We start from the raw sequence: 18,794 nt of genomic DNA, 5'->3' as shown, positions 1-18,794 counted from the left end.
TTCTTTTTCTTGTCTGATTGCTGTGGCTAGGACTTCCAGCACTCTGTTGAATAAAAGAGGTGAGAGTGGGCATGTAATTAACCCACCTAAATGCTTTCAGCTTCTCACCATTGAGTATGATGTTAGCTGTGGGTTTGTCATATATGGCCTTTAGTATGTTGATGTATGTTTCCTCTAGGCCCACTTTCTAGAGAGTTTTTATCATAAATTGATGTTGAATATTGTCAAAAGCTTTTTCTGCGTCTGTTGAAATAATCATATGGTTTTTATTCTTCAGTCTATTAACGTGGTGTATCACATTGATTTTGCAGATATTGAAAAATTCTTGCATCGCTGTGATAAATCCCACTTGATTATGGCGTATGATTCTTTTAATGTTTTGTGGGAATCAGTTTGCTAATATTGTGTTGAGGATTTTTGCATCTTGTTTATCAGTGATATTGGCCTGTAATTTTCTTTTTTTGTGATATCCTTGGTTTTGGTATCATGGTGATGCTGGCCTCACAGAATGAATTTAGAAGTGTTCCTTCCTCTGCAGTTTCTTTTTTTGGGGAGGGAGAATAGTTTGAGAAGGATAGGTGTTAACTCTTTTTTAAATGTTTAGTAGAATTCACCTGTGAAGCCACCTGATCCTGGACTTTTCTTTGTTGGGAGTTTTTAAATTACTGATTCAATTTCATTACTGGTAATTGGTCTGTTCTTATTTTCTATTTCTTCCTGGTTCAATCTTGGGAGATTGTACATTTCTAAGAATTTGTCCATTTCTTCTAAGCTGTCCATTTTATTGGCATATCGTTGTTTGATCACTGTTGTCTTATGATCCTTTGTATTTCTGTGGTGTCACTTGTAACTTCTTTTTCATCTCTGATTTTATTGGGTTTTCTTGATAAATTTGGCTAAAGGTTTATTGATTTTGTTTATCTTTGCAAAGAACCAACTTTTAGTTTCATTGATCTTTTCTATTTTTTTAGTCTCTATTTCATTTATTTCTGCTCTGATCTTTATGATTTCTTTCCTTCTACTAACTTTGGGTTTTGTTTGTTCTTTCTCTAGTTCCTTTAGGTGTAAGTTTAGGTTGTTTGAGATTTTTCTTGTTTCCTGAGGTAAACTTGTATTGCTGTAAACTTCCCTCTTAGAACTGTTTTTTCTGCATCCCATTGGTTTTGGATCATCGTGTTTTCATTTTCATTTGTCTCTAGGTATTTTTGATTTCCTCTTTGATTTCTTTAATGATCCATTGGTGGTTTAGTAGCATATTGCTTAGTCTCCATGTGTTTGTGTTTTTTGCATTTTTTTTCCTTGTAGTTGATTTCTAGTCTCATAGCGTTGTGGTTGGAAAAGATACTTGATATTATTTCAGTTTTCTTAAATTTACTGAGGCTTGTTTTGAAGCCTAACATGTGATCTATCCTGGAGAATGTTCCATGTGCACTTGAAAAGAACGTGTATTCTGCTGCTTCTGGATGGAATGCTCTTTATGTATCAGTTAAGTCCATCTCGTCTAATGTGTCATTTCAGGCCAGTGTTTCCTTATTGATTTGCTGTCTAGATGATCTGTTCATTGATGTAAGTGGGGTGTTAAATTCCTCTACTATTATGTTACTGTTGATTTCTCCTTTTATGCCCGTTAATATTTGCCTTATATATTGAGGTGCTCCTGTGTTGGGTGCATATATATTTACAATTGTTCTGTCTTCTTCTTGGATTGATCCCTTGATCATTATGTAGTGTGCTTCTTTGTAACAGCCTTTATTTTAAAGTATGTTTTGTCTGATAAAAGTATTGCTATTCTGGCTTTTTTTAAATTTCCATTTGCATGGAATACCTTTTCCATCCCCTCACTTTCAGTCTTTTGTGTCTTTAGATCTGAAGTGAGTCTCTTGTAGGCAGCATATATATGGGTCTTGTTTTTGTATCCATTGAGCCACGCTATGTCTTTTGATTGGAACATATAGTCTGTTTACAGTTAAGGTAATTATTGATATGTATGTTCTTGTTGCCATTTTGTTAATTGTTTTGGGTTTGTTTTGTTTTGTCTTCTTCTTTTGTTCTTCTCTTGTGAGTTGACTATTTTTAGTGTTATATTTGGATTCCTTTTTCTTTTTTTGTGTGTATATCTATTTTTGATTTTTGGTTTGTGGTTACCATGAGATTTTTATATAGCAATCTATATATATGTGATTAAGTTGCTAATCTCTTACTTTCAAATGCGTTTTAACAACCTTGTCTTTGTACTCTTCTCCCCTCGTGATTACTGTTTTCATATCATATCTTTTATCTAATTGTTTCATGTATCCCTTAACTGCTTAAGTGATTTTGATATAGGTGATTTTACTACCTTTGTCTTTTAACCTTCCTACTCACTTTATGCGTGGATGATTCCCTACCTTTAGTGTGTGTTTGCCTTTACTGATGAGCTTTTTCATTTCATAATTTTCATGTTTCTCGTCATGGCCTTTTCTTTTTTCACCTGGAGAAGTTCCTTTAATACTTGTTGTAAAGCTGATTTGATGGTGCTGAACTCTTTTAGCTTTTGCTTGTTTGTAAAGCTTTTGATCTTTCTGTCAAATCTGAATGAGAGGCTTGCTGGGTAGAGTATTTCTTGGTTGTAGGTTGCAGATTCTTCCCTTTCATCATTTAAAATATATCATGCCACTCCCTTCTGGCCTGCAGGGTTTCTGCTGAAAAATCAGCTGATAGGTTTATGGGAGTTCCCTTGGATGTTATTTGTTGCTTTTACCTTGCTGCTTTTAAGATTCTCTCTTTATCTTTAATTTTTTGTCATTTTAATTACAATGTGTCTTGGTGTGTTACTCTTTGGGTTAATCCTGTATGGAACTCTCTGCCCTTCCTGGACTTGGATGACTGTTTCCTTTTCCAGGTTAGGGAAGTTTTCACCTGTTATTTCTTCAAATATGTTCTCAGCTCCTTTTTATCTCTCTTCTCCTTCTGGGACCCCTATACTGTGAATATTTGTACACTTGATATTGTCCCAAAGGGCTCTTAAACTGTCCTCATTTCTGTTTATTCTTTTTCCTTTTTTCTGTTTAGTGGCAGTGATTTCTACTACTCCATCTCTCAGCTTGCTGATCCATTTTTCTGTATCATTTAGTCTACTGTAGATTCCGTCTAGTATATTTTTCATTTCAGTTATTGTGTTCTTCATCTTTCTCTTTTTTTTTTATGTTTTCTCTTTGTTAAAAACTTTTAACTTCTTACTCTGTGCATCCATTCTTGTCCTGAGTTCTTTGATCATCTTTATGATCATTACCCTGGACTCTTTCTTGGGTAGATTGCGTGTCTCCACTTCACTAAGTTCTTATTCTAGGGTTTTATCTTGTTCCTTCATTTAGAACATGTTTTTCTGTCACCTCATTTTACCTAAGTTGCTGTTTGTATTTTTATGTATCTGGTGGGTTAATTACATTTCCTGACCTTGGAGAAGTATTCTTCTGTAGGAGATGTGCTATGCATCCTAGCAGTGCACTCCCCTATAATGGCCAAGCTATATGTTCTAGCAGTTCCCCCTATGAGGGCTGCATGCTTCCTTCTGTTGTGGCAGGCTGACTGTGTGGACAGTCTGGTAGGCTTGGTTGGCGCCTACTCCGGTTGGTTGCCAGGCCATGCTTTGGCCGTGCTTTGGGAAGCTGTTGGCTACTGGTTGGTGGAGCCTAGTCACGACGCAGCTGACTGCAGTACCCCAGGGGGCCCTGGGGCTAGTCCTGGCTCACTGGTGGGTGGAATCAGGGTCCAGAAAACTTTGGGGCTGTTGCCCACCTACTGATGGGTGAAGCCAGGTCTTGGGATTAATGCCGGACTACCAGCAGTCACAGTTGGGTCCTGGAGTCTGGCTGTAGTGCCCAGGGATCACAGAGCTGGTGTCAGATAACTGGTGTGTGTGTGGGGTGGAGTGTTTCCTGACACAGTTGAGTATGGGGTCCAGGGTGTTGGGAAGCTTGTTTTGGCCTGCTAGTGGGAAGGGTTGAGGCCCAGCTGGTCCCCAGGGTAGGGTCTGGCCTGCTGTGGGCAGGCTGGGTCTGCAGGCTGTGGGATTGTGGCTTTCTTACGTCTGGCGTCTGCCCCCTGGTGGGTGAGACTCATCCAATGGCTAGAGCAGCTTTCTTGGAGGGCAGAGTTGGTGCCTGCACATTGGTGGGTGGAGCTGGGTCCTAGCCCTCCGGTGGGCAGGGCCATGTTCAGAGGCAGCTGTGGGCTCAGGAAGTTTTAGGCAGCCTGTCTGCTGATAGGTGGGGTTGTGTCCCCATCCAATTAGTTGCTTTGCCTGAGGCATCCCAGCACTGGTGCCTACAGGCCATTGGATGGGCCAGGTCTTGGTGCTAATGAGCTAGAGGGAGGGTTCCACAATGGTGCCTGGCAGCACCATTGTCCATGCAGTAGAAGGAGCTCCCAAGAATGGCTGCTGCCAGTGTCTGTGTCCCCAGGGTGAGCCACAGCTCCCCCCCGCCTCCCTCCAAGGAAACTCTCCTACACCAGTAGGTAGGTCTGGCCCAGGCTCCTATCAAATTACTGCTTTTTCCCTGGGTTCTAGAACATGTCAGATTTTGTGTGCACCTTTTAAGAGCCAGGTCTCTGTTTCCCCCAGTCCTTTGAGCCTCCGGAAGTTAAGCCTTGCTGACCTTCAAAGCCAAATGCTCTGGGGGCTTGTCTTCTTGGTGCTTGACTCCTGGGCTGCAGAGCCTGATGTGGGGCCTAGAACTCTCACTCCTGTGGGAGAACCTCTGCAATATAATGATTCTCCAGTTTGTGGGTTGCCCACCCCGTGGTATGGGACATGATTATATTGAGAGTCTGCCTCTCCTACCCATCTTGTTGTGGTTCCTCCTTTAATTGTAGAAGATCTTTTTCTGGTAGATTCTGGTCTTTTTCATTGATGGTTGTTCTGCAAATAGTTGTGATTTTGGTGTGCTTGGGAGAGGAGGTGAGCTCAGTGTCTTTCTACTCTGCTATCTTGGCCAGTCTCTCCTCCCTTTCTCTGTCAATTTTTTCTTTACAGAGAAACATCTCTTAGTTTCATTGATCCTTGTAAATTAATTATTTTTTTACGCACAATATTTGTTGTGAAATAACAAATTATGAGACATGGAGAGAAACAAAGAAATGTGACCCATGGTCAGGAGAAGAGCTAAGAGAAACAGTCAGTGATGGTCCAGATGTTGAACAGTTGGAATGGATGAACAGTTAGAAAATTTTAGCAGGAAGATGGAAGACTATAAAAAGACTGAACAGGGAATGCTAGAAGTGAAAGTATGAATCAGACATTAAATATTCATTTGATGGGCCTAATAGCAGACTGGACATAGTTGGCAAACCCCAAGCAGAATAAGTACAAAGCTGAGGAACATTGCTAACTTAATGCTGTTAAATCTTCCAATTCATGAACATGGGATGTGTTTCAGTTTATTCAAGCCTTCTTTAATTTCTCACAACAGTGTTTAGTGTAAGTTTTCAATATATAATGTCAGGCACTTCTTTAGTTAAAAGTATTCCTAAGTTTTTTTTTTTTTTTGGCTGTGTTGGGTCTTTGTTGCTGCATTCAGGCTTTCACTAGTTGTGGTGTGCAGGCTTCTCATTGCAGTGGCTTCTCTTGTTGTGAAGCACAGGCTCTAGGCTCATGGGCTTCGGTAGTTGTGGCACACGGGCTCAGTAGTTGCTGCATGCGGGCCCTAGAGCACACAGGCTTCAGTAGTTGTGACGCGTGGGCTCAGTAGTTGCGGCGTGCAGGCTCTAGGGCGTGCGGGCTTTAATAGTTGTGGCGCGTGGGGCCAGTAGTTGCGGCTCTCGGGCTCTAGAGCACAGGTTCAGTAGATGTGGCTCACGGGCTTAGTTGCTCCACAGCATGTGGGATCTTTCAGGACCAGTGATCGAACCCATTGTCCCCTGTGTTGGCAGGCGGATTCTTAACCACTGCACCACCAGGGAAGTCCCCTAAGTATTTTTTTTTTTGCTGTTACAAATGAGATTGTTTTCTTAATTTCATTTTCAGGTTGTTCATTGGTAATGTATGGAAATACAATTTATTTTTATATGAATATATTGTATATTTGTATATAGTATCTTGCAACCTGGCTGAATTCCTTTATTAGTTCTAATAGTTTTTTTGTGTCTCTTTTTTAGAATTTTCAATATACAAGATTATGTCATCTGTAAATAGAAGTTGTTTTATTTCTTCCTTTCCATTCAGCATGCCTTTTATTTATTTTCCTTGCTAAACGCTTTGGCTAAAATCTGTAATATAATGTAGTGTAGATATGGCTGTGTGTTAACTCTTCTCTAAATGTTTGCTGTTTTTATTAAATGGTAATAGGGTATAAACTATTTTTATATCCATCAATGTCGAAGAATGGTGACTTCATGAAATTAGTATCATCATAATTGTAGGACAGTGATTGGGGCTGTTTTGGTCTACAAAACGTGTATCCTTTTTTTTTTTTGATTGAGGAACATTTTAATAATATCCCCTTTTTTTTTTCCTGTAGGTTTTCTCAAATAATGATGAAGGCCTTATTAACAAAAAGTTACCCAAAGAACTTCTTTTGAGGTAAGTGTAGATAAACTTTAAAGATTTCAGATATGATTCAGTCATCAAGTTCCAAGACAATCTTCTTTCTCACTATGAGTCCATAGCTTAGAAAAACAGACAGAATTAGCCTAACTGACTTTTTGTTTTTGTTTTATAGAATGCTGTTCAGCTTGTTGTTAAATTTTACTTGGTCTAATCCAGAATGTACTAAGTATGTACGTAGCATTGGTCTGGATTCTTTTTGTAATGTGGTAAGTATTGTAATAATCCTCAGTAGGTGCCACTGTTTGGGTATTAGTAGGTTATCTCAATGTAGTCGGTAACACGAGGAGAGATTATTAAGGTTGTGAGCTCCTGAAGTCATAGACATTTAGATGTTTTCTGATCAGTAATTACACTATATGTTCTTACTGAGCACTTAAAATGCTATCAGCCCAAATATTGATGTTTTTATTCACTTTATGAGAATTATGTGCTGACACTACTATAGAACAGGCTTTTTGTGCTTTATTTTTAGCATTACTGAATATACAGTTAATGGTATTTTGCTTGTCGTTTTGGGAAGTAAAGCTATCAACCAACATTTTTTGAACCTAAGGCACTGCAGTTTCCTTTAGTACTCTGCAAGCATCAAGCAAATCTTATTTTATTTTGGATGTTATATTTTAATTGTTAACCAACAATTAATACATGTATACATGGTAACCTTTGAGTGGCATTTCCCAAACTCTTCATATCACTGATATTTCACAAAACAAAACAAAAAAACAGGTGTTGTGATCAAGTAAGTATGGGAAAAACTGGGTTAACAAAACCAGTTTCTTTACTACATGACCTCTCGGAGCTCTAATAGGCTAATATGCATGGTGATGCTCCCAGATGAATAGTTGTGGCATTTCAGATTTACTGACCATGGAACGCTTTTAATATTCCTTGGAAAATTTTTTGGGAAATGCTGATATATAGTGAGAGATTGAGCAGCTTACTCTGTTCCCTGGCTGTGCTAAATCTCATTTTAACATTTAGGGGATGAGTATGAATGTGTGTTTTGTTTACATGTTGGAGTCCATCACAGAGTTGCTCTATAAATGCCACGGATTGCTCACCTTTTCCACCTTGTATATTAGACTTTTGTTTTTGAGTCAGGAATGGGGTGAAGGCTTAGGGTCTTTGTGGTGGTGATCACATTTTAGGGGCTTCAGGGTGGCATTTCATTAGTCATCAGGTGTTGTTTGACACTGTTGCCGTGAGCTCATTCTACTCAATAAAAAAGAAAATTAATTCATGGCAGGATCACATGAAAAATACAGCAGTTATGTTTTATTTCAACAAAATAAATATTTGTTTAGTTAAGAGAGAATATTCTTTGGCATTTTAGACCGTTTTAAAGTTAAGAAAGTGGTAACAAGGAAGGAATGATATGTTTATCACATAAACCCACAGGGTCTTAATCAAGCACCGTAAGCTGTTAGAACCAGTGTGGTTAGGGTGGGCTGGCTGTTACTATGCAGCGGTAGGCGATGCCATCCACAACAGACCACAGAGTGAGTGATGTTTCCCAGAATTGTGCAATGTTTCATTCTTGGTCTGAACATTTTTCTAGCACAGACATCAAACTGTAATGTGAATATGTCATTTTTACCCTGGGGACTCATAACCAGCTTCAGGCCGACCCACGTTAGTCATTTAACACTGGAGCGTGATTAAACTCCACCCTTCTCCTGAATACTGCTGCTATTTTTGACTCAAGGCTGCTAACTTAATATTTTTTCCCTTTTGGTAAGGTTAGCTTTTATACTGTACTCAGCCATGGTACTGTTTCTACCTACTGACCAAAAAGGGCCGGGTGGGGGGCGGGGCGGGTGTTGGAATTACGTCGCTTTCCGTGCTAGTGTGATTTCTGAACTGCCGTTTTAGAAATATTAGTTCTTTTAAACATCCATGATGGACCCAGCTTTCAAAAATCCTGGAGTTATAGTTTTTGAATTATGCTAAGGCTCATACATAGATCATTTTTAAAAAAGAATTGTCATTTGGGAGCAAATGTTCATAGATTTGCATTCCCACTTCTGTTCTAATTTTGGAGTCTGTAAAGGGAATTTAAATTTTAAAGTGCTGCTACAACAGGTCTTCTCTGACTCTTCAGTCTCAAAACTAACTCTAGCCAGATATTAACTTTTGTTGGTCTTTAAATCATTTCTGCCATTTTACTCTCAGACTTTCTATTCTCAGTAGTAGCAGCTCTCCCCTTTCCCGGCTACCCTTTTTAAGCAAAATTTTGAAGAAGGATTTGAGCCAGGTTACCAAAGCAGACATCTTCATCGTTCATTAATTCCACAACAAAGTGAGTGAGTGCTACAAATTCCCCACCTCATGGAGCTTAAGTGTTGATTGGTTTTGCTAAGATAAATGATGTCTTCATACTTTCAGTCTGTCTTAGGCTTACATTTTTACTTCATATAGCAGACTTCTTTGTGACAGAGCAGACTGTTGTTCCTGTTCTCACTGAATTCCTATTTACTTTCAGTCTTACTTCATCAATAGGTGTGAATTCCTTGAGTTTATGATAATCTTATTTGCTTGCAGCCAAGGTCATTTTCTCTTCTGCCATTTTTTACTGCATCTGTTACCACCCTCTTAAATTCTCTGCTAGCTTCCATTACTGATCATATCAAGTGAAGCTTCAGCTTACCCTCTGGAACCGTTAACAAACCTGGAACTATGTGATTTTTTTATTTTTATTTTTTAATGTTTGTTTGTTTGTTTATTTATTTATTTATTTTGGCTGATCCTGGTCGTAGTTGCAGCACTCGGGATCTTCGTTGTGGCATGCGGGATCTTTTAGTTGCAGCGTGCTGACTTCTTAGTTGCGGCATGCATGTGGGATCTAGTTCCCCAACCAGGGATTGAACCCAGGCCCCCTGCATTGGGAGCATGGAGTCTTACCCACTGGACCACCAGGGAAGTCCCTGGAACTATGCACTTTTCATCTCTCTATATCACTTTGAATCCACTCAGAAAAAATCTGAGTTTTTTTATCTGATCATCTTATTGCTAGTTTTAAGACTACCCGATATTATTAATTCACAGGTCCCTTCTGCTACCCATTTTTAGTTTGTTACTTAACAAGCTTTTACATTTGCTTTTTCTATCCAGCTTTCACTTATAAATTAAAGATAGACGAGTTCTCCCTCTCTACCTTTCACTCTCACACAGTTCAACAAATAGTTTGTAATTTTACTGTTCCTGAGGAGTCAGTTATATATAATGCTTATAACAATGGGAAGATATAGTTTGTTGTAATCTCTATATCTGTTGGTGAGCTGGGTTCTCCTTGCATGTATTTGTCCTTGTTGTTATTGTCTCTATTACTTTTGGAGCCAAACTTGCTTGAGATTTCAGCTCTCCCCATTTACTAGTTGTGTGACCTTAAAGTGACTTCACTCTCTGGGCCATAATTTCCCATATCTGTAATAGTAATAGTTCTTACCTTAGGGGGTTGTTGGCTGGCTCTGAGTACCTGGCGTTCAATAAATGTTAAATAAATGTTATCTCTTATTATTTTTAAAAAATATTTATTATTTATTTATTTGACTGTGTCAGGTCTTAGTTGCAGCATGCGGAATCTTTCGTTGCGGCACACAGGCTTCTCTCTAGTGGAGGCACATGGGCTCTCTAGTTGTGGCACGGGCTCTAGAGTGCACAGGCTCAGTAGTTGTGGTGTGCAGGCTCATTAGTTGCAGCACATGGGCTTAGTTGCCCCGCAGCATGTGGGATCTTAGTTCCCCAACCAGGGGTCGAACACGCGTCCCCTGCATTGGAAGGTGGATTCTTAACCACTGGACCACCAGGGAAGTCCCTCTTATTATTATTAATTAACATCAATTTTGGATCTCTGAAAACTTAATAAATACTGTTGACAGTGCAGTTGGTTTTAATACAAACAACTGAAAAAAGCAAGCTGTCCTGATATGGATCTTAACATATGCTACTGCTAACAGTCTTAGTAAAAAACCTGATTATTAAGTAAGTTAATGTAGCCCGGTGCTTCATTTCATCAACCTACACTAATTCAGTCTCAATGGAAATTGCATACTACCATCTGACATTAAACTGACAACTACTGGAGCTTGAGCAGAGTAGTGGTGGTATTATGACAACTGTTAATTATTTTGTATTATAAAAAAGGCAGTCTCCTGGAAGGAACCATTCCTCTTTTGAGAAAAGTCTTATATGAGCAAATATTGGCTCACAACTCAGATTATAAATTTTAATATTAATTTGTTTGACCTTAAGTTTTTACTTCTGTTATGGTTGCTCTCAGGCGCTAGTGATGAAATGAAAATGCATGTAAACTTCATAGGAATAGGGAGCGCTACATGCAGTAAATATTTTAAAACGTTCTGAGAAGACATGGCTCTTGTTAGTAATAAATAATAAAGAAACCTCTTATTAGACATATTTTTAAAAACTAAATCACCATTATCTGTATAATTTTCTTTCCTTTTAAAAAAAATGCATGTGGGGACTTCCCCAGCAGTCCAGTGGTTAAGACTCCGAGCTTCCAATGCAAGGGGTGCGGTTTCTATCCCTGGTTGGGGAACTAAGATCCTACATGCTGTGCGGCATGTCCAAAAAGTGAAAAAAAAAAAAAAAAGTATGTGGATCCATGACAAAATTAAATCCTGATCATATTTGTTGGCTTGAAGAAGGAAGGTTTGATTGCCTCAAACAGGAGAGGTGAGGCTAATCATTTTGGGCAAATGGAATCAACTACATAATTACCTATAATTTGGCAGTTTTACTAGGTTGCTAGGGAAAATTATAAAATGACAGTAAAATTACAAGCTATTTGTTGAACTGTGTGAGAGTGAAGGATAGAGAGGGAGAACTCGAATATCATTTTTTTTAAAGATTTTTTTTTTTTGCGACATTCCCTCCATCGCTACTTTTTTTTTTAATTTATTTTTATTTATTTATTTATTTATTGGCCGTGTTGGGTCTTCGTTTCTGCGCGAGGGCTTTCTCTAGTTGCGGCAAGCAGGGGCCACTCTTCATCGCGGTGCGCGGGCCTCTCACTATCGCGGCCTCTCTTGTTGTGGAGCTCAGGCTCCAGACGCGCAGGCTCAGTAGTTGTGGCACACGGGCTTAGTTGCTCCGCGGCATGTGGGATCTTCCCAGACCAGGGCTCGAACCCGTGTTCCCTGCATTGGCAGGCAGATTCTCAACCACTGCGCCACCAGGGAAGCCCTCGAATATCTTTTAATTTATAAGTGAAAGCAGGATAGAAAAAGCAAATGTAAAAGCTTGTTAAGTACAAACTAGAAATGGGTAACAGAAGGGATCTGTGAATTAATAATATTGGGTAGTCTTAAAACTAGCAATAAGATGATCAGATGAAAAAAAAAAACTCATAGATTTTTTCTGAGTGGGTGTTCTTGCCTGCTGGTTGGTTGCAGCACTCCATGGACTTTTTCAAGGACTGGTACCTACACCTCCTGCTGCCTGTGATGCCTTATATATATTCCAAGGCAGCCTAACAGGTAAGATGATCTTTTGGGGGTACATATTACGAATTCATGTTTAAACATCTATGCAGATTTTTCTTTTTTGTTAAAGAGGTTTTTTTGGTTTGTTCATTTTTATTGTTGTTATTTATTTATTTATTTATTTTTTACCTTGCATGAGGCAATACAGGACCAAATTAATGTGTGTTGAAATCAGATGCAGAAGCTTAAAGGCCCTTCCTCTGTATACTATTATGTACTATTTTAGGGTTGACATCTAAGTCCAAATCATGGCAGAGGCAAATCTTCCTTAGTCTCGGTTGGGGTTATGCTTATACATTAGAACTCTGATGATGCCTTTGGAGTTTTAAATCTACACTCAGGTGGCATGAAACACCAGTAGAGCTCCACAGATAGGAAGGCTAGAACTAGTACATTCTACTCCAGAGCTTTATCCCTGGAGGGTTATGTTAGAGACCTGTTAATTTAAAAGCTGTGAATTCAGTAGTTAAAACAGAAAAGATTGGGAAGTTTGATTCTTTGAATAGTAAAATATGGCAAAATATACCATACCAAAGATAAACAGCATAGTGGTAGGTGAAATGATTCGAATACACATTATAAGCACAGGCTATCTTCTTCAACATACACACACACACACACACACACACACACACACACACACACACACATCAGTTCTTAAAAATTATTAAGAATGAGGTGGATTAGCTCTTAGAAAAAGTTTGAAGAGGGTCTGAACAAAGGAAGAAATACAAATGGCCAATAAATGTATGAAGTTCCACTCGCTGCGAGTGGAATTGCTGGGGGTCATAGACTGTACAAGTATTTAACTTCATATAGTAATCTTGTTTTTCCAAAGTGGTCTTATCAATTTGTGTTCATACGAACAATGGCTAAGAGACTCAGTTGAGTTGTTCCTTTCAAAAATTTAGTGTTTTTACATGTATTAAGTATAGAATAGCATCTCATTGTGCTCTTGATTTGAATTTCCCTGAATTGTAGTAATGTTGAGCATCTGTTTGTATATTTATCAGTCACATGTATTTCCTCTTCTGTGAGATGCTTGTATATATTTTTTGCTTATTGGGTTGTTACTGGTTTGTAGGAGTTGTTTTCTTTCCCTTTCTTGTTTTTAGTACTACTGTATCATCTACATCTTTTCATCCAGTTTTTTCAAATAGTGTCTCCATTTAATAATCTTTATAAGAGGATAATTTGGGGTTTTAATGATTAAAACAAGTATTCTATTCACTGTGATTATTATTATTGTGATTATTATTGCAATTTTCTATTTTTTAATTTCTTTTTTATCTTACTAATTTTGCTTCTCTCCTCCTTAAAACCTTGCCTGTTGCCTTTAGTGTAAAGTTGGCGTAAATTGTTATGACTTAAATTATTCTCCCAGAACTGACCACTTATTATCTCTTACTCTATCTCATCTCTCACTCTTTTCCAACTTCCTTGTAAGTCTGGCAACTCTGAGTTACTTCCAGTCCCTGAAAATGTCATTCTCTAATTTGTTCTCTCCCATGTTCACTCTCCTTCTTGAAAGTGCCAATCTTTTTTTTAAATTTATTTTTTATTGAAGTGTAGTTGAATTACCATGTGTTAATTACTGCTGTACAACAAAGTGATTCAGTTATGCATATGTGTACATTCTTTTTCATATTCTTTTCCATTATGGTTTATCACAGGGTATTGAATATAGTTCCCTGTGCTATACAGTAGGACCTTGTTGTTTATCCATTCTATATATAATAGTTTGCATCTGCTAACCCCAAACTCCCACTCCATCCCTCCCCTCCCCTCCCCTCCCCCTTGGCAACCACAAGTCTGTTCTCTCCGTCCCTGATTCTGTTTCTGTTTCATAGATAGGTTCATTTGTGTCATATTTTAGACTCCACTTATGTGACATCATATGGTATTTGTCTTTCTCTTTCTGACTTACTTCACTTAGTATGATAATCTCTAGTTGCATCCGTGTTGTTGCAAATGGCATTATTTCATCCTTTTTTATGGCTGAGTAATATTCCATTGTATATATGTACTACATCTTCTTTATCCATTCATTTGTTGATGAGCATTTAGGTTGTTTCCATGTCTTGGCAATTGTGAATAGTGCTGCTATGAACATAGGGGTACATGTATCTTTTTGAATTGTAGTTTTGTCTGGATATATGCCCAGGAGTGGGATTGCTAGATCATATGGTAATTCTGTATTTAGTTTTCTGAGGAACCTCCATACTGTTCTCCATAGTAGCTGCACCAACTTGCATTCCCACCAGCAGTGTAGGAGGGTTCCCTTTTCTCCACACCCTCTGCAGCATTTGTTATTTATAGAGAAAGTGCTAATCTTTTGCTCACCCCTTCTTTTACCTAGTTCAACCTAAGGCTTTCCCTAAGTTTAGGGCCATGTTCTCTCCCTCTTGAGTGTGTATATAGGTTCTTTAAACATGTTATAATTTCTTGTGTTTGTCCTGGATTTTATGTTGCATAACACAGTAAATCTAATCTTTTTTTAAAAAAACTGAGATTTTATATATATATATATATATAATTGACATAGGTGTATGATATAATGATTTGATATTTGTACATACTGCAGAATGATCACCACGATAAGTCTAGTTAACATCTGTCACCGTACATAGTTACAGAGCTTTTTTTCTTGTGAGGAGAACTTTTAAGATTTACTCCCTTAGCAGCTTTCAAATATGCAGTACAGTGTTATTACCTATAATCACCATGCTGTATGTTACATCCCCATGACTTATTCATGTTATAACTGGAGGTTTGTACCTTTTGACCCCCTTCACCCATTTTGCCCACCCTCCCACCACCTCTGGCAACCACAGATCTGTTCTCTGTATCTATGAGCTCAGTTTTGTTTTATTCCACATATGTAGATTCCACATATAAGTGAGATCATATGGTATTTGTCTCTTTCTGTGGGACTTATTTCACTCAGCATAATACCCTTGAGGTCCATCTGTGTTGTCACAAATGGCAAGATTTCATTCTTTTTTATGGCTGAATAATTTTCATATATATATCTGTATCTCACATTTTTTAATCCATTCATCCATTGATAGACACTTAGGTTGCTTCCATATCTTGGCTGTTGTAAATAATGCTACAGTGAGCATGATAGTGTGTACCTTTTGGGTTATGTTTTCATTTTCTTCATATAAATACCCACAAGTGGAATTGCTGGATCATATGGTAGTTCTATTTTTAAATTTTTTGAGGAACTGCCATACTGTTCTCCATAGTGGCTGCACCAGTTTATATTCCCACTAATAGTACCCAAGGGTTCCTTTTTCTCCACATCCTCGCCAATACTCATTTCTTGTCTTTTTGATAGTAGCAGTTCCAGTAGGTGAGAGGTGATATCTCACTGTGGTTTTGATTTTCATTTCCCTGATGATTAGTGTTGTTGAGCATATTTCATGTACCTCTTGGCCATTTGTGTGTCTTCTTTGGAAAAATGTCTATTTAGATCCTCTGCCCATTTTTTAATTGAATTTTTTTTTTGCTATTGAGTGGTATGAGTTCTTTATAGATTTTGGGTATTAACTCATCAGATATATGGTTTGCAAATATTTTCTCCCAGTCAGTAGGTTGCCTTTTCATTTTATTGATGGTTTCCTTTGCTGTGCAGAAGCTTTTTAGTTTGATGTAGTCCCACTTGTTTATTTTTGCTTTTGTTGCCTTTGCTTTTGGTGTCAAATCCAAAAAATCATCTCCAAGACTTAGGTCAACAAGCTTACCCTATATGTTTTCTTCTAGGACTTTTATAGTTTCAGGTCTTACATTCAAGTCTTTTCATCCATTTTAAGTTAATTTTTGTGGTTGTAAGACAGGAGTCCAGTTTCATTCTTTCACATATGGCTGTCCAGTTTTCCCAGCACCATTTATTGAAGAGACTGCTCTTTCCCCATTGTATGTCTTGGCTCCTTTGTCATAAATTAATTGACCATATATGTGTGGGTTTGTTCCTGGGCTCTTTATTATGTTTCATGGATCTATGTATCTGTTTTTATGCCCAGAACATTGTGTACATTAGTATATATGTGTGTATGGGAGTATGTGTATTGGGCATGTTTATTTGTATATGGGAATGTATCTCAATGTATACTTATGTGTGTGTGTGTGTGCATATGTATGTCTGTGTGTGTGAAAACATTCAAGGCAGAGGAAACAGCTTGCAAAAAATCATGCTGTATTCGGGAAATCTTGCACAGTTTAGTTTCCTTCTTCTCTTGGTCCATATATATATTTATTTGTGCTTAGCTGGAAGTGCATGGAACGTAGCATTTTCCTCTGAGCTTTTTCCTACCTAACATTTAATGATTACTCTCCCCTATTACCACATACTTTTCATAATTACCACTTCCATGGCTGCTTAATAGTCCATGGAGTTTATAAGTCATGATTTACTTAACCTTTTTGTTGCTTTTTAAAAATTTTAGATAATGCTGAAATAATCACTTAAAATTTTTTGTTTTGTTGAATTATTTCTTTATGATAACTTCCTGAAGAGGAATTACTGGATCAAAGGAGGAGAACATTTTTACAGCTCTTGATAAAGCCAGTGTTTCCAAAGGTGGTAACAGTTTTTAAAAAATATGTATTCGACATATAACATTGTATAAATCTAAGGTGTACAACGTGTTGATTTGGTACATTTATATATTGTAATATGATTGCCATTGTAGTGTTAGCTACCTACGAACACCACATAATTATCATTTATTTTTTGTGATGGGAATAATTAAGATCTAGTCTCCTAGCATGTTTGGTCTTAATACTACAGTATTGTTGTCTGTAATCACTATACTGTTTATTAGATCTCTAGGACTTACGTATCTACTAGTTGCAAGTTCGTATCCTTAACAACATCTCTACTATTCCCCCTCCCCCCAGACCCTGGTAACCACCATTTTACTCTGTTTTTATGAGTTTGTCTTTCTTTTAGGTCCACATATAAGTGATATCCTACAGTATTTGTCTTTCTCTGACTTATCTTACTTGGCGTAATGTCCTCAGAATCCAAACATGTTGTCACAAAGGGCAGAATTTTCTTCTTTCTCATGGCTGAGTAATATTTCATTTTAAGTATTACCACATCTTTATCTGTTAATCGGTTGACAGGCACTTAGGTTGTTTCCATATCTTGGCTCTTGTAAATGATGCTGCGATAAACATGGGAGGCCATATATCTCTTCAATATCGTGTTTTTATTTCATATACCCAGAAGTGGAATTGCTGAATCATATGGTAATTCTGTTTTAAATTTTTTCAGGAACATTCATATTGTTTTCTGTAGTAGCTGAACTAATTTACATTCCCACCAACAGTGTACAAGCGTTCCCTTTTCTCTACATCTTCTTGTCTTCTTGATGACATTGGTTTTATTATTTTCTACTTTTTTCTTTGTTTTCTTTTTTAACAATTTCCACTCCTTGCTTTTTAAATCCCATTCTTTGTCTTTCTTTGGGTTAACTGTGTTTTCTTTAGCTTACCTAAGTTGGACATTTAGCTCGTTATTTTTCAGCTCCCTCATCTAACAATAGATAAGTTCTTTGAGCGATAGTCTCAAAGCTCTACTTCTGTTGAATTTCACAAGTTTTGAAGTTTAGTGTTTGTTTTTACTATTCAGTTTCAAGTATTTATCAATTTCCATTATTGCTTCTTTGAAACATTTTTTTCTTAAAAATGTTTTTATTATGAAGTATAATATATAGTTGGAGAACCACACAAAACACAAATATTAGACAAATACCCTAGCCATCACTTAGGTCAATAAATAAAACTTTGCCAGTCACCAGAGAAGCACCTCCATTTCTCATCCAAATGATAACTGCTTCCCTCTCCAGAAGTAACACTATCTTGACTTTTATAGCTATCACTGTATTTTCATTTCTTTATAGATCTATCATCCATATGTGCATCCCTAGTCATTACAGTTTAGTCTCGCCCATTTTTTTTTTTTTGGCGGTTCTATAACTTTATTTGGCAATCAGCTGTTCTCATCCATATCAACTGTCTGTAGATTTTTGAAAATGGTGACAAGTACATAGGTAACCAACATATAGAGCTTGTTTGGTGAATCTTCATCTTCATTACATTTTTCTGGACAACCGCATACAGATACGGTATGGGACAGTCCTTATTCCTTTGGCCCAGACAGCTTTGTTGAGCCTGGTGTCAATGCGTATATCTGGCGTTTCCATCTCCTTCATGGCAGATTTCTGGATTTCTTTGAGTGCCTGAGGGGCATGCTTCTTGAAACCCACTCCATGGATGTGCTTATGAATGTTGATAGTGTATTCTGTGGTCACCACCTCGTTGATGGCAGACCGGCCCTCCTTCTTCTTGCCACCCTTCTTTGCGGGAGTCATCCTGCTGAGCTCCAGTTGGAAAAAACAGCTAGTCTTGCTCATTTAATAAATCTTGAAGTCTCTGATAATCAGCAGGTCTCCTGTCCATCTCTTTCTGTTCTACACGTTTTATCTGTTGAAGAACTTGGGTTATTTGATACGTATTGTGGAAGTTCCCACAGTCTGGGTTTTGCTAATTGCAGCCTCATGGTGCACTTTCAGCATGTTTCCTTTATCTGTATTTCTTGGAAATTGATAGCTGGATCCAGAGGTTTGATCAGACTCTGGTTCTATCCCTTTAGTAAGACTATGTGGTGGTGTGTTCTTTTATTAGGAGTTACA

The 18,794-nt window shown here is 37.8% G+C and overlaps 1 protein-coding gene and 1 pseudogene across 4 annotated transcripts in view; one reads left to right on the top strand and one right to left on the bottom strand.

Moving 5' to 3' along the window:
- Nucleotides 1-18,794, top strand: part of FBXL2 (F-box and leucine rich repeat protein 2) — an 87,273-nt gene that overhangs the window by 11,551 nt on the left and 56,928 nt on the right. For 2 of the 4 annotated variants that reach the window (XM_057554523.1, XM_057554521.1), the window contains exons 2-3: nucleotides 6,498-6,559; nucleotides 6,699-6,792. In XM_057554523.1, the coding sequence (XP_057410506.1) occupies nucleotides 6,498-6,559; nucleotides 6,699-6,792 (156 nt within the window). The remainder of the gene's footprint in view (nucleotides 1-6,497; nucleotides 6,560-6,698; nucleotides 6,793-18,794) is intronic. The other 2 variants (XM_007191521.2, XM_057554522.1) reach the window with 1 other exon arrangement.
- On the bottom strand, nucleotides 18,092-18,473 carry LOC114239047 (60S ribosomal protein L31-like; annotated as a pseudogene).

Source organism: Balaenoptera acutorostrata, chromosome 10 (genome assembly GCF_949987535.1).
Source record: "Balaenoptera acutorostrata chromosome 10, mBalAcu1.1, whole genome shotgun sequence".
Classification (NCBI taxonomy): Eukaryota; Metazoa; Chordata; class Mammalia; order Artiodactyla; family Balaenopteridae; genus Balaenoptera; species Balaenoptera acutorostrata.
Note: the sequence above shows the minus strand (reverse complement) of the source record. Positions and strands in the feature narration are given on the sequence as shown.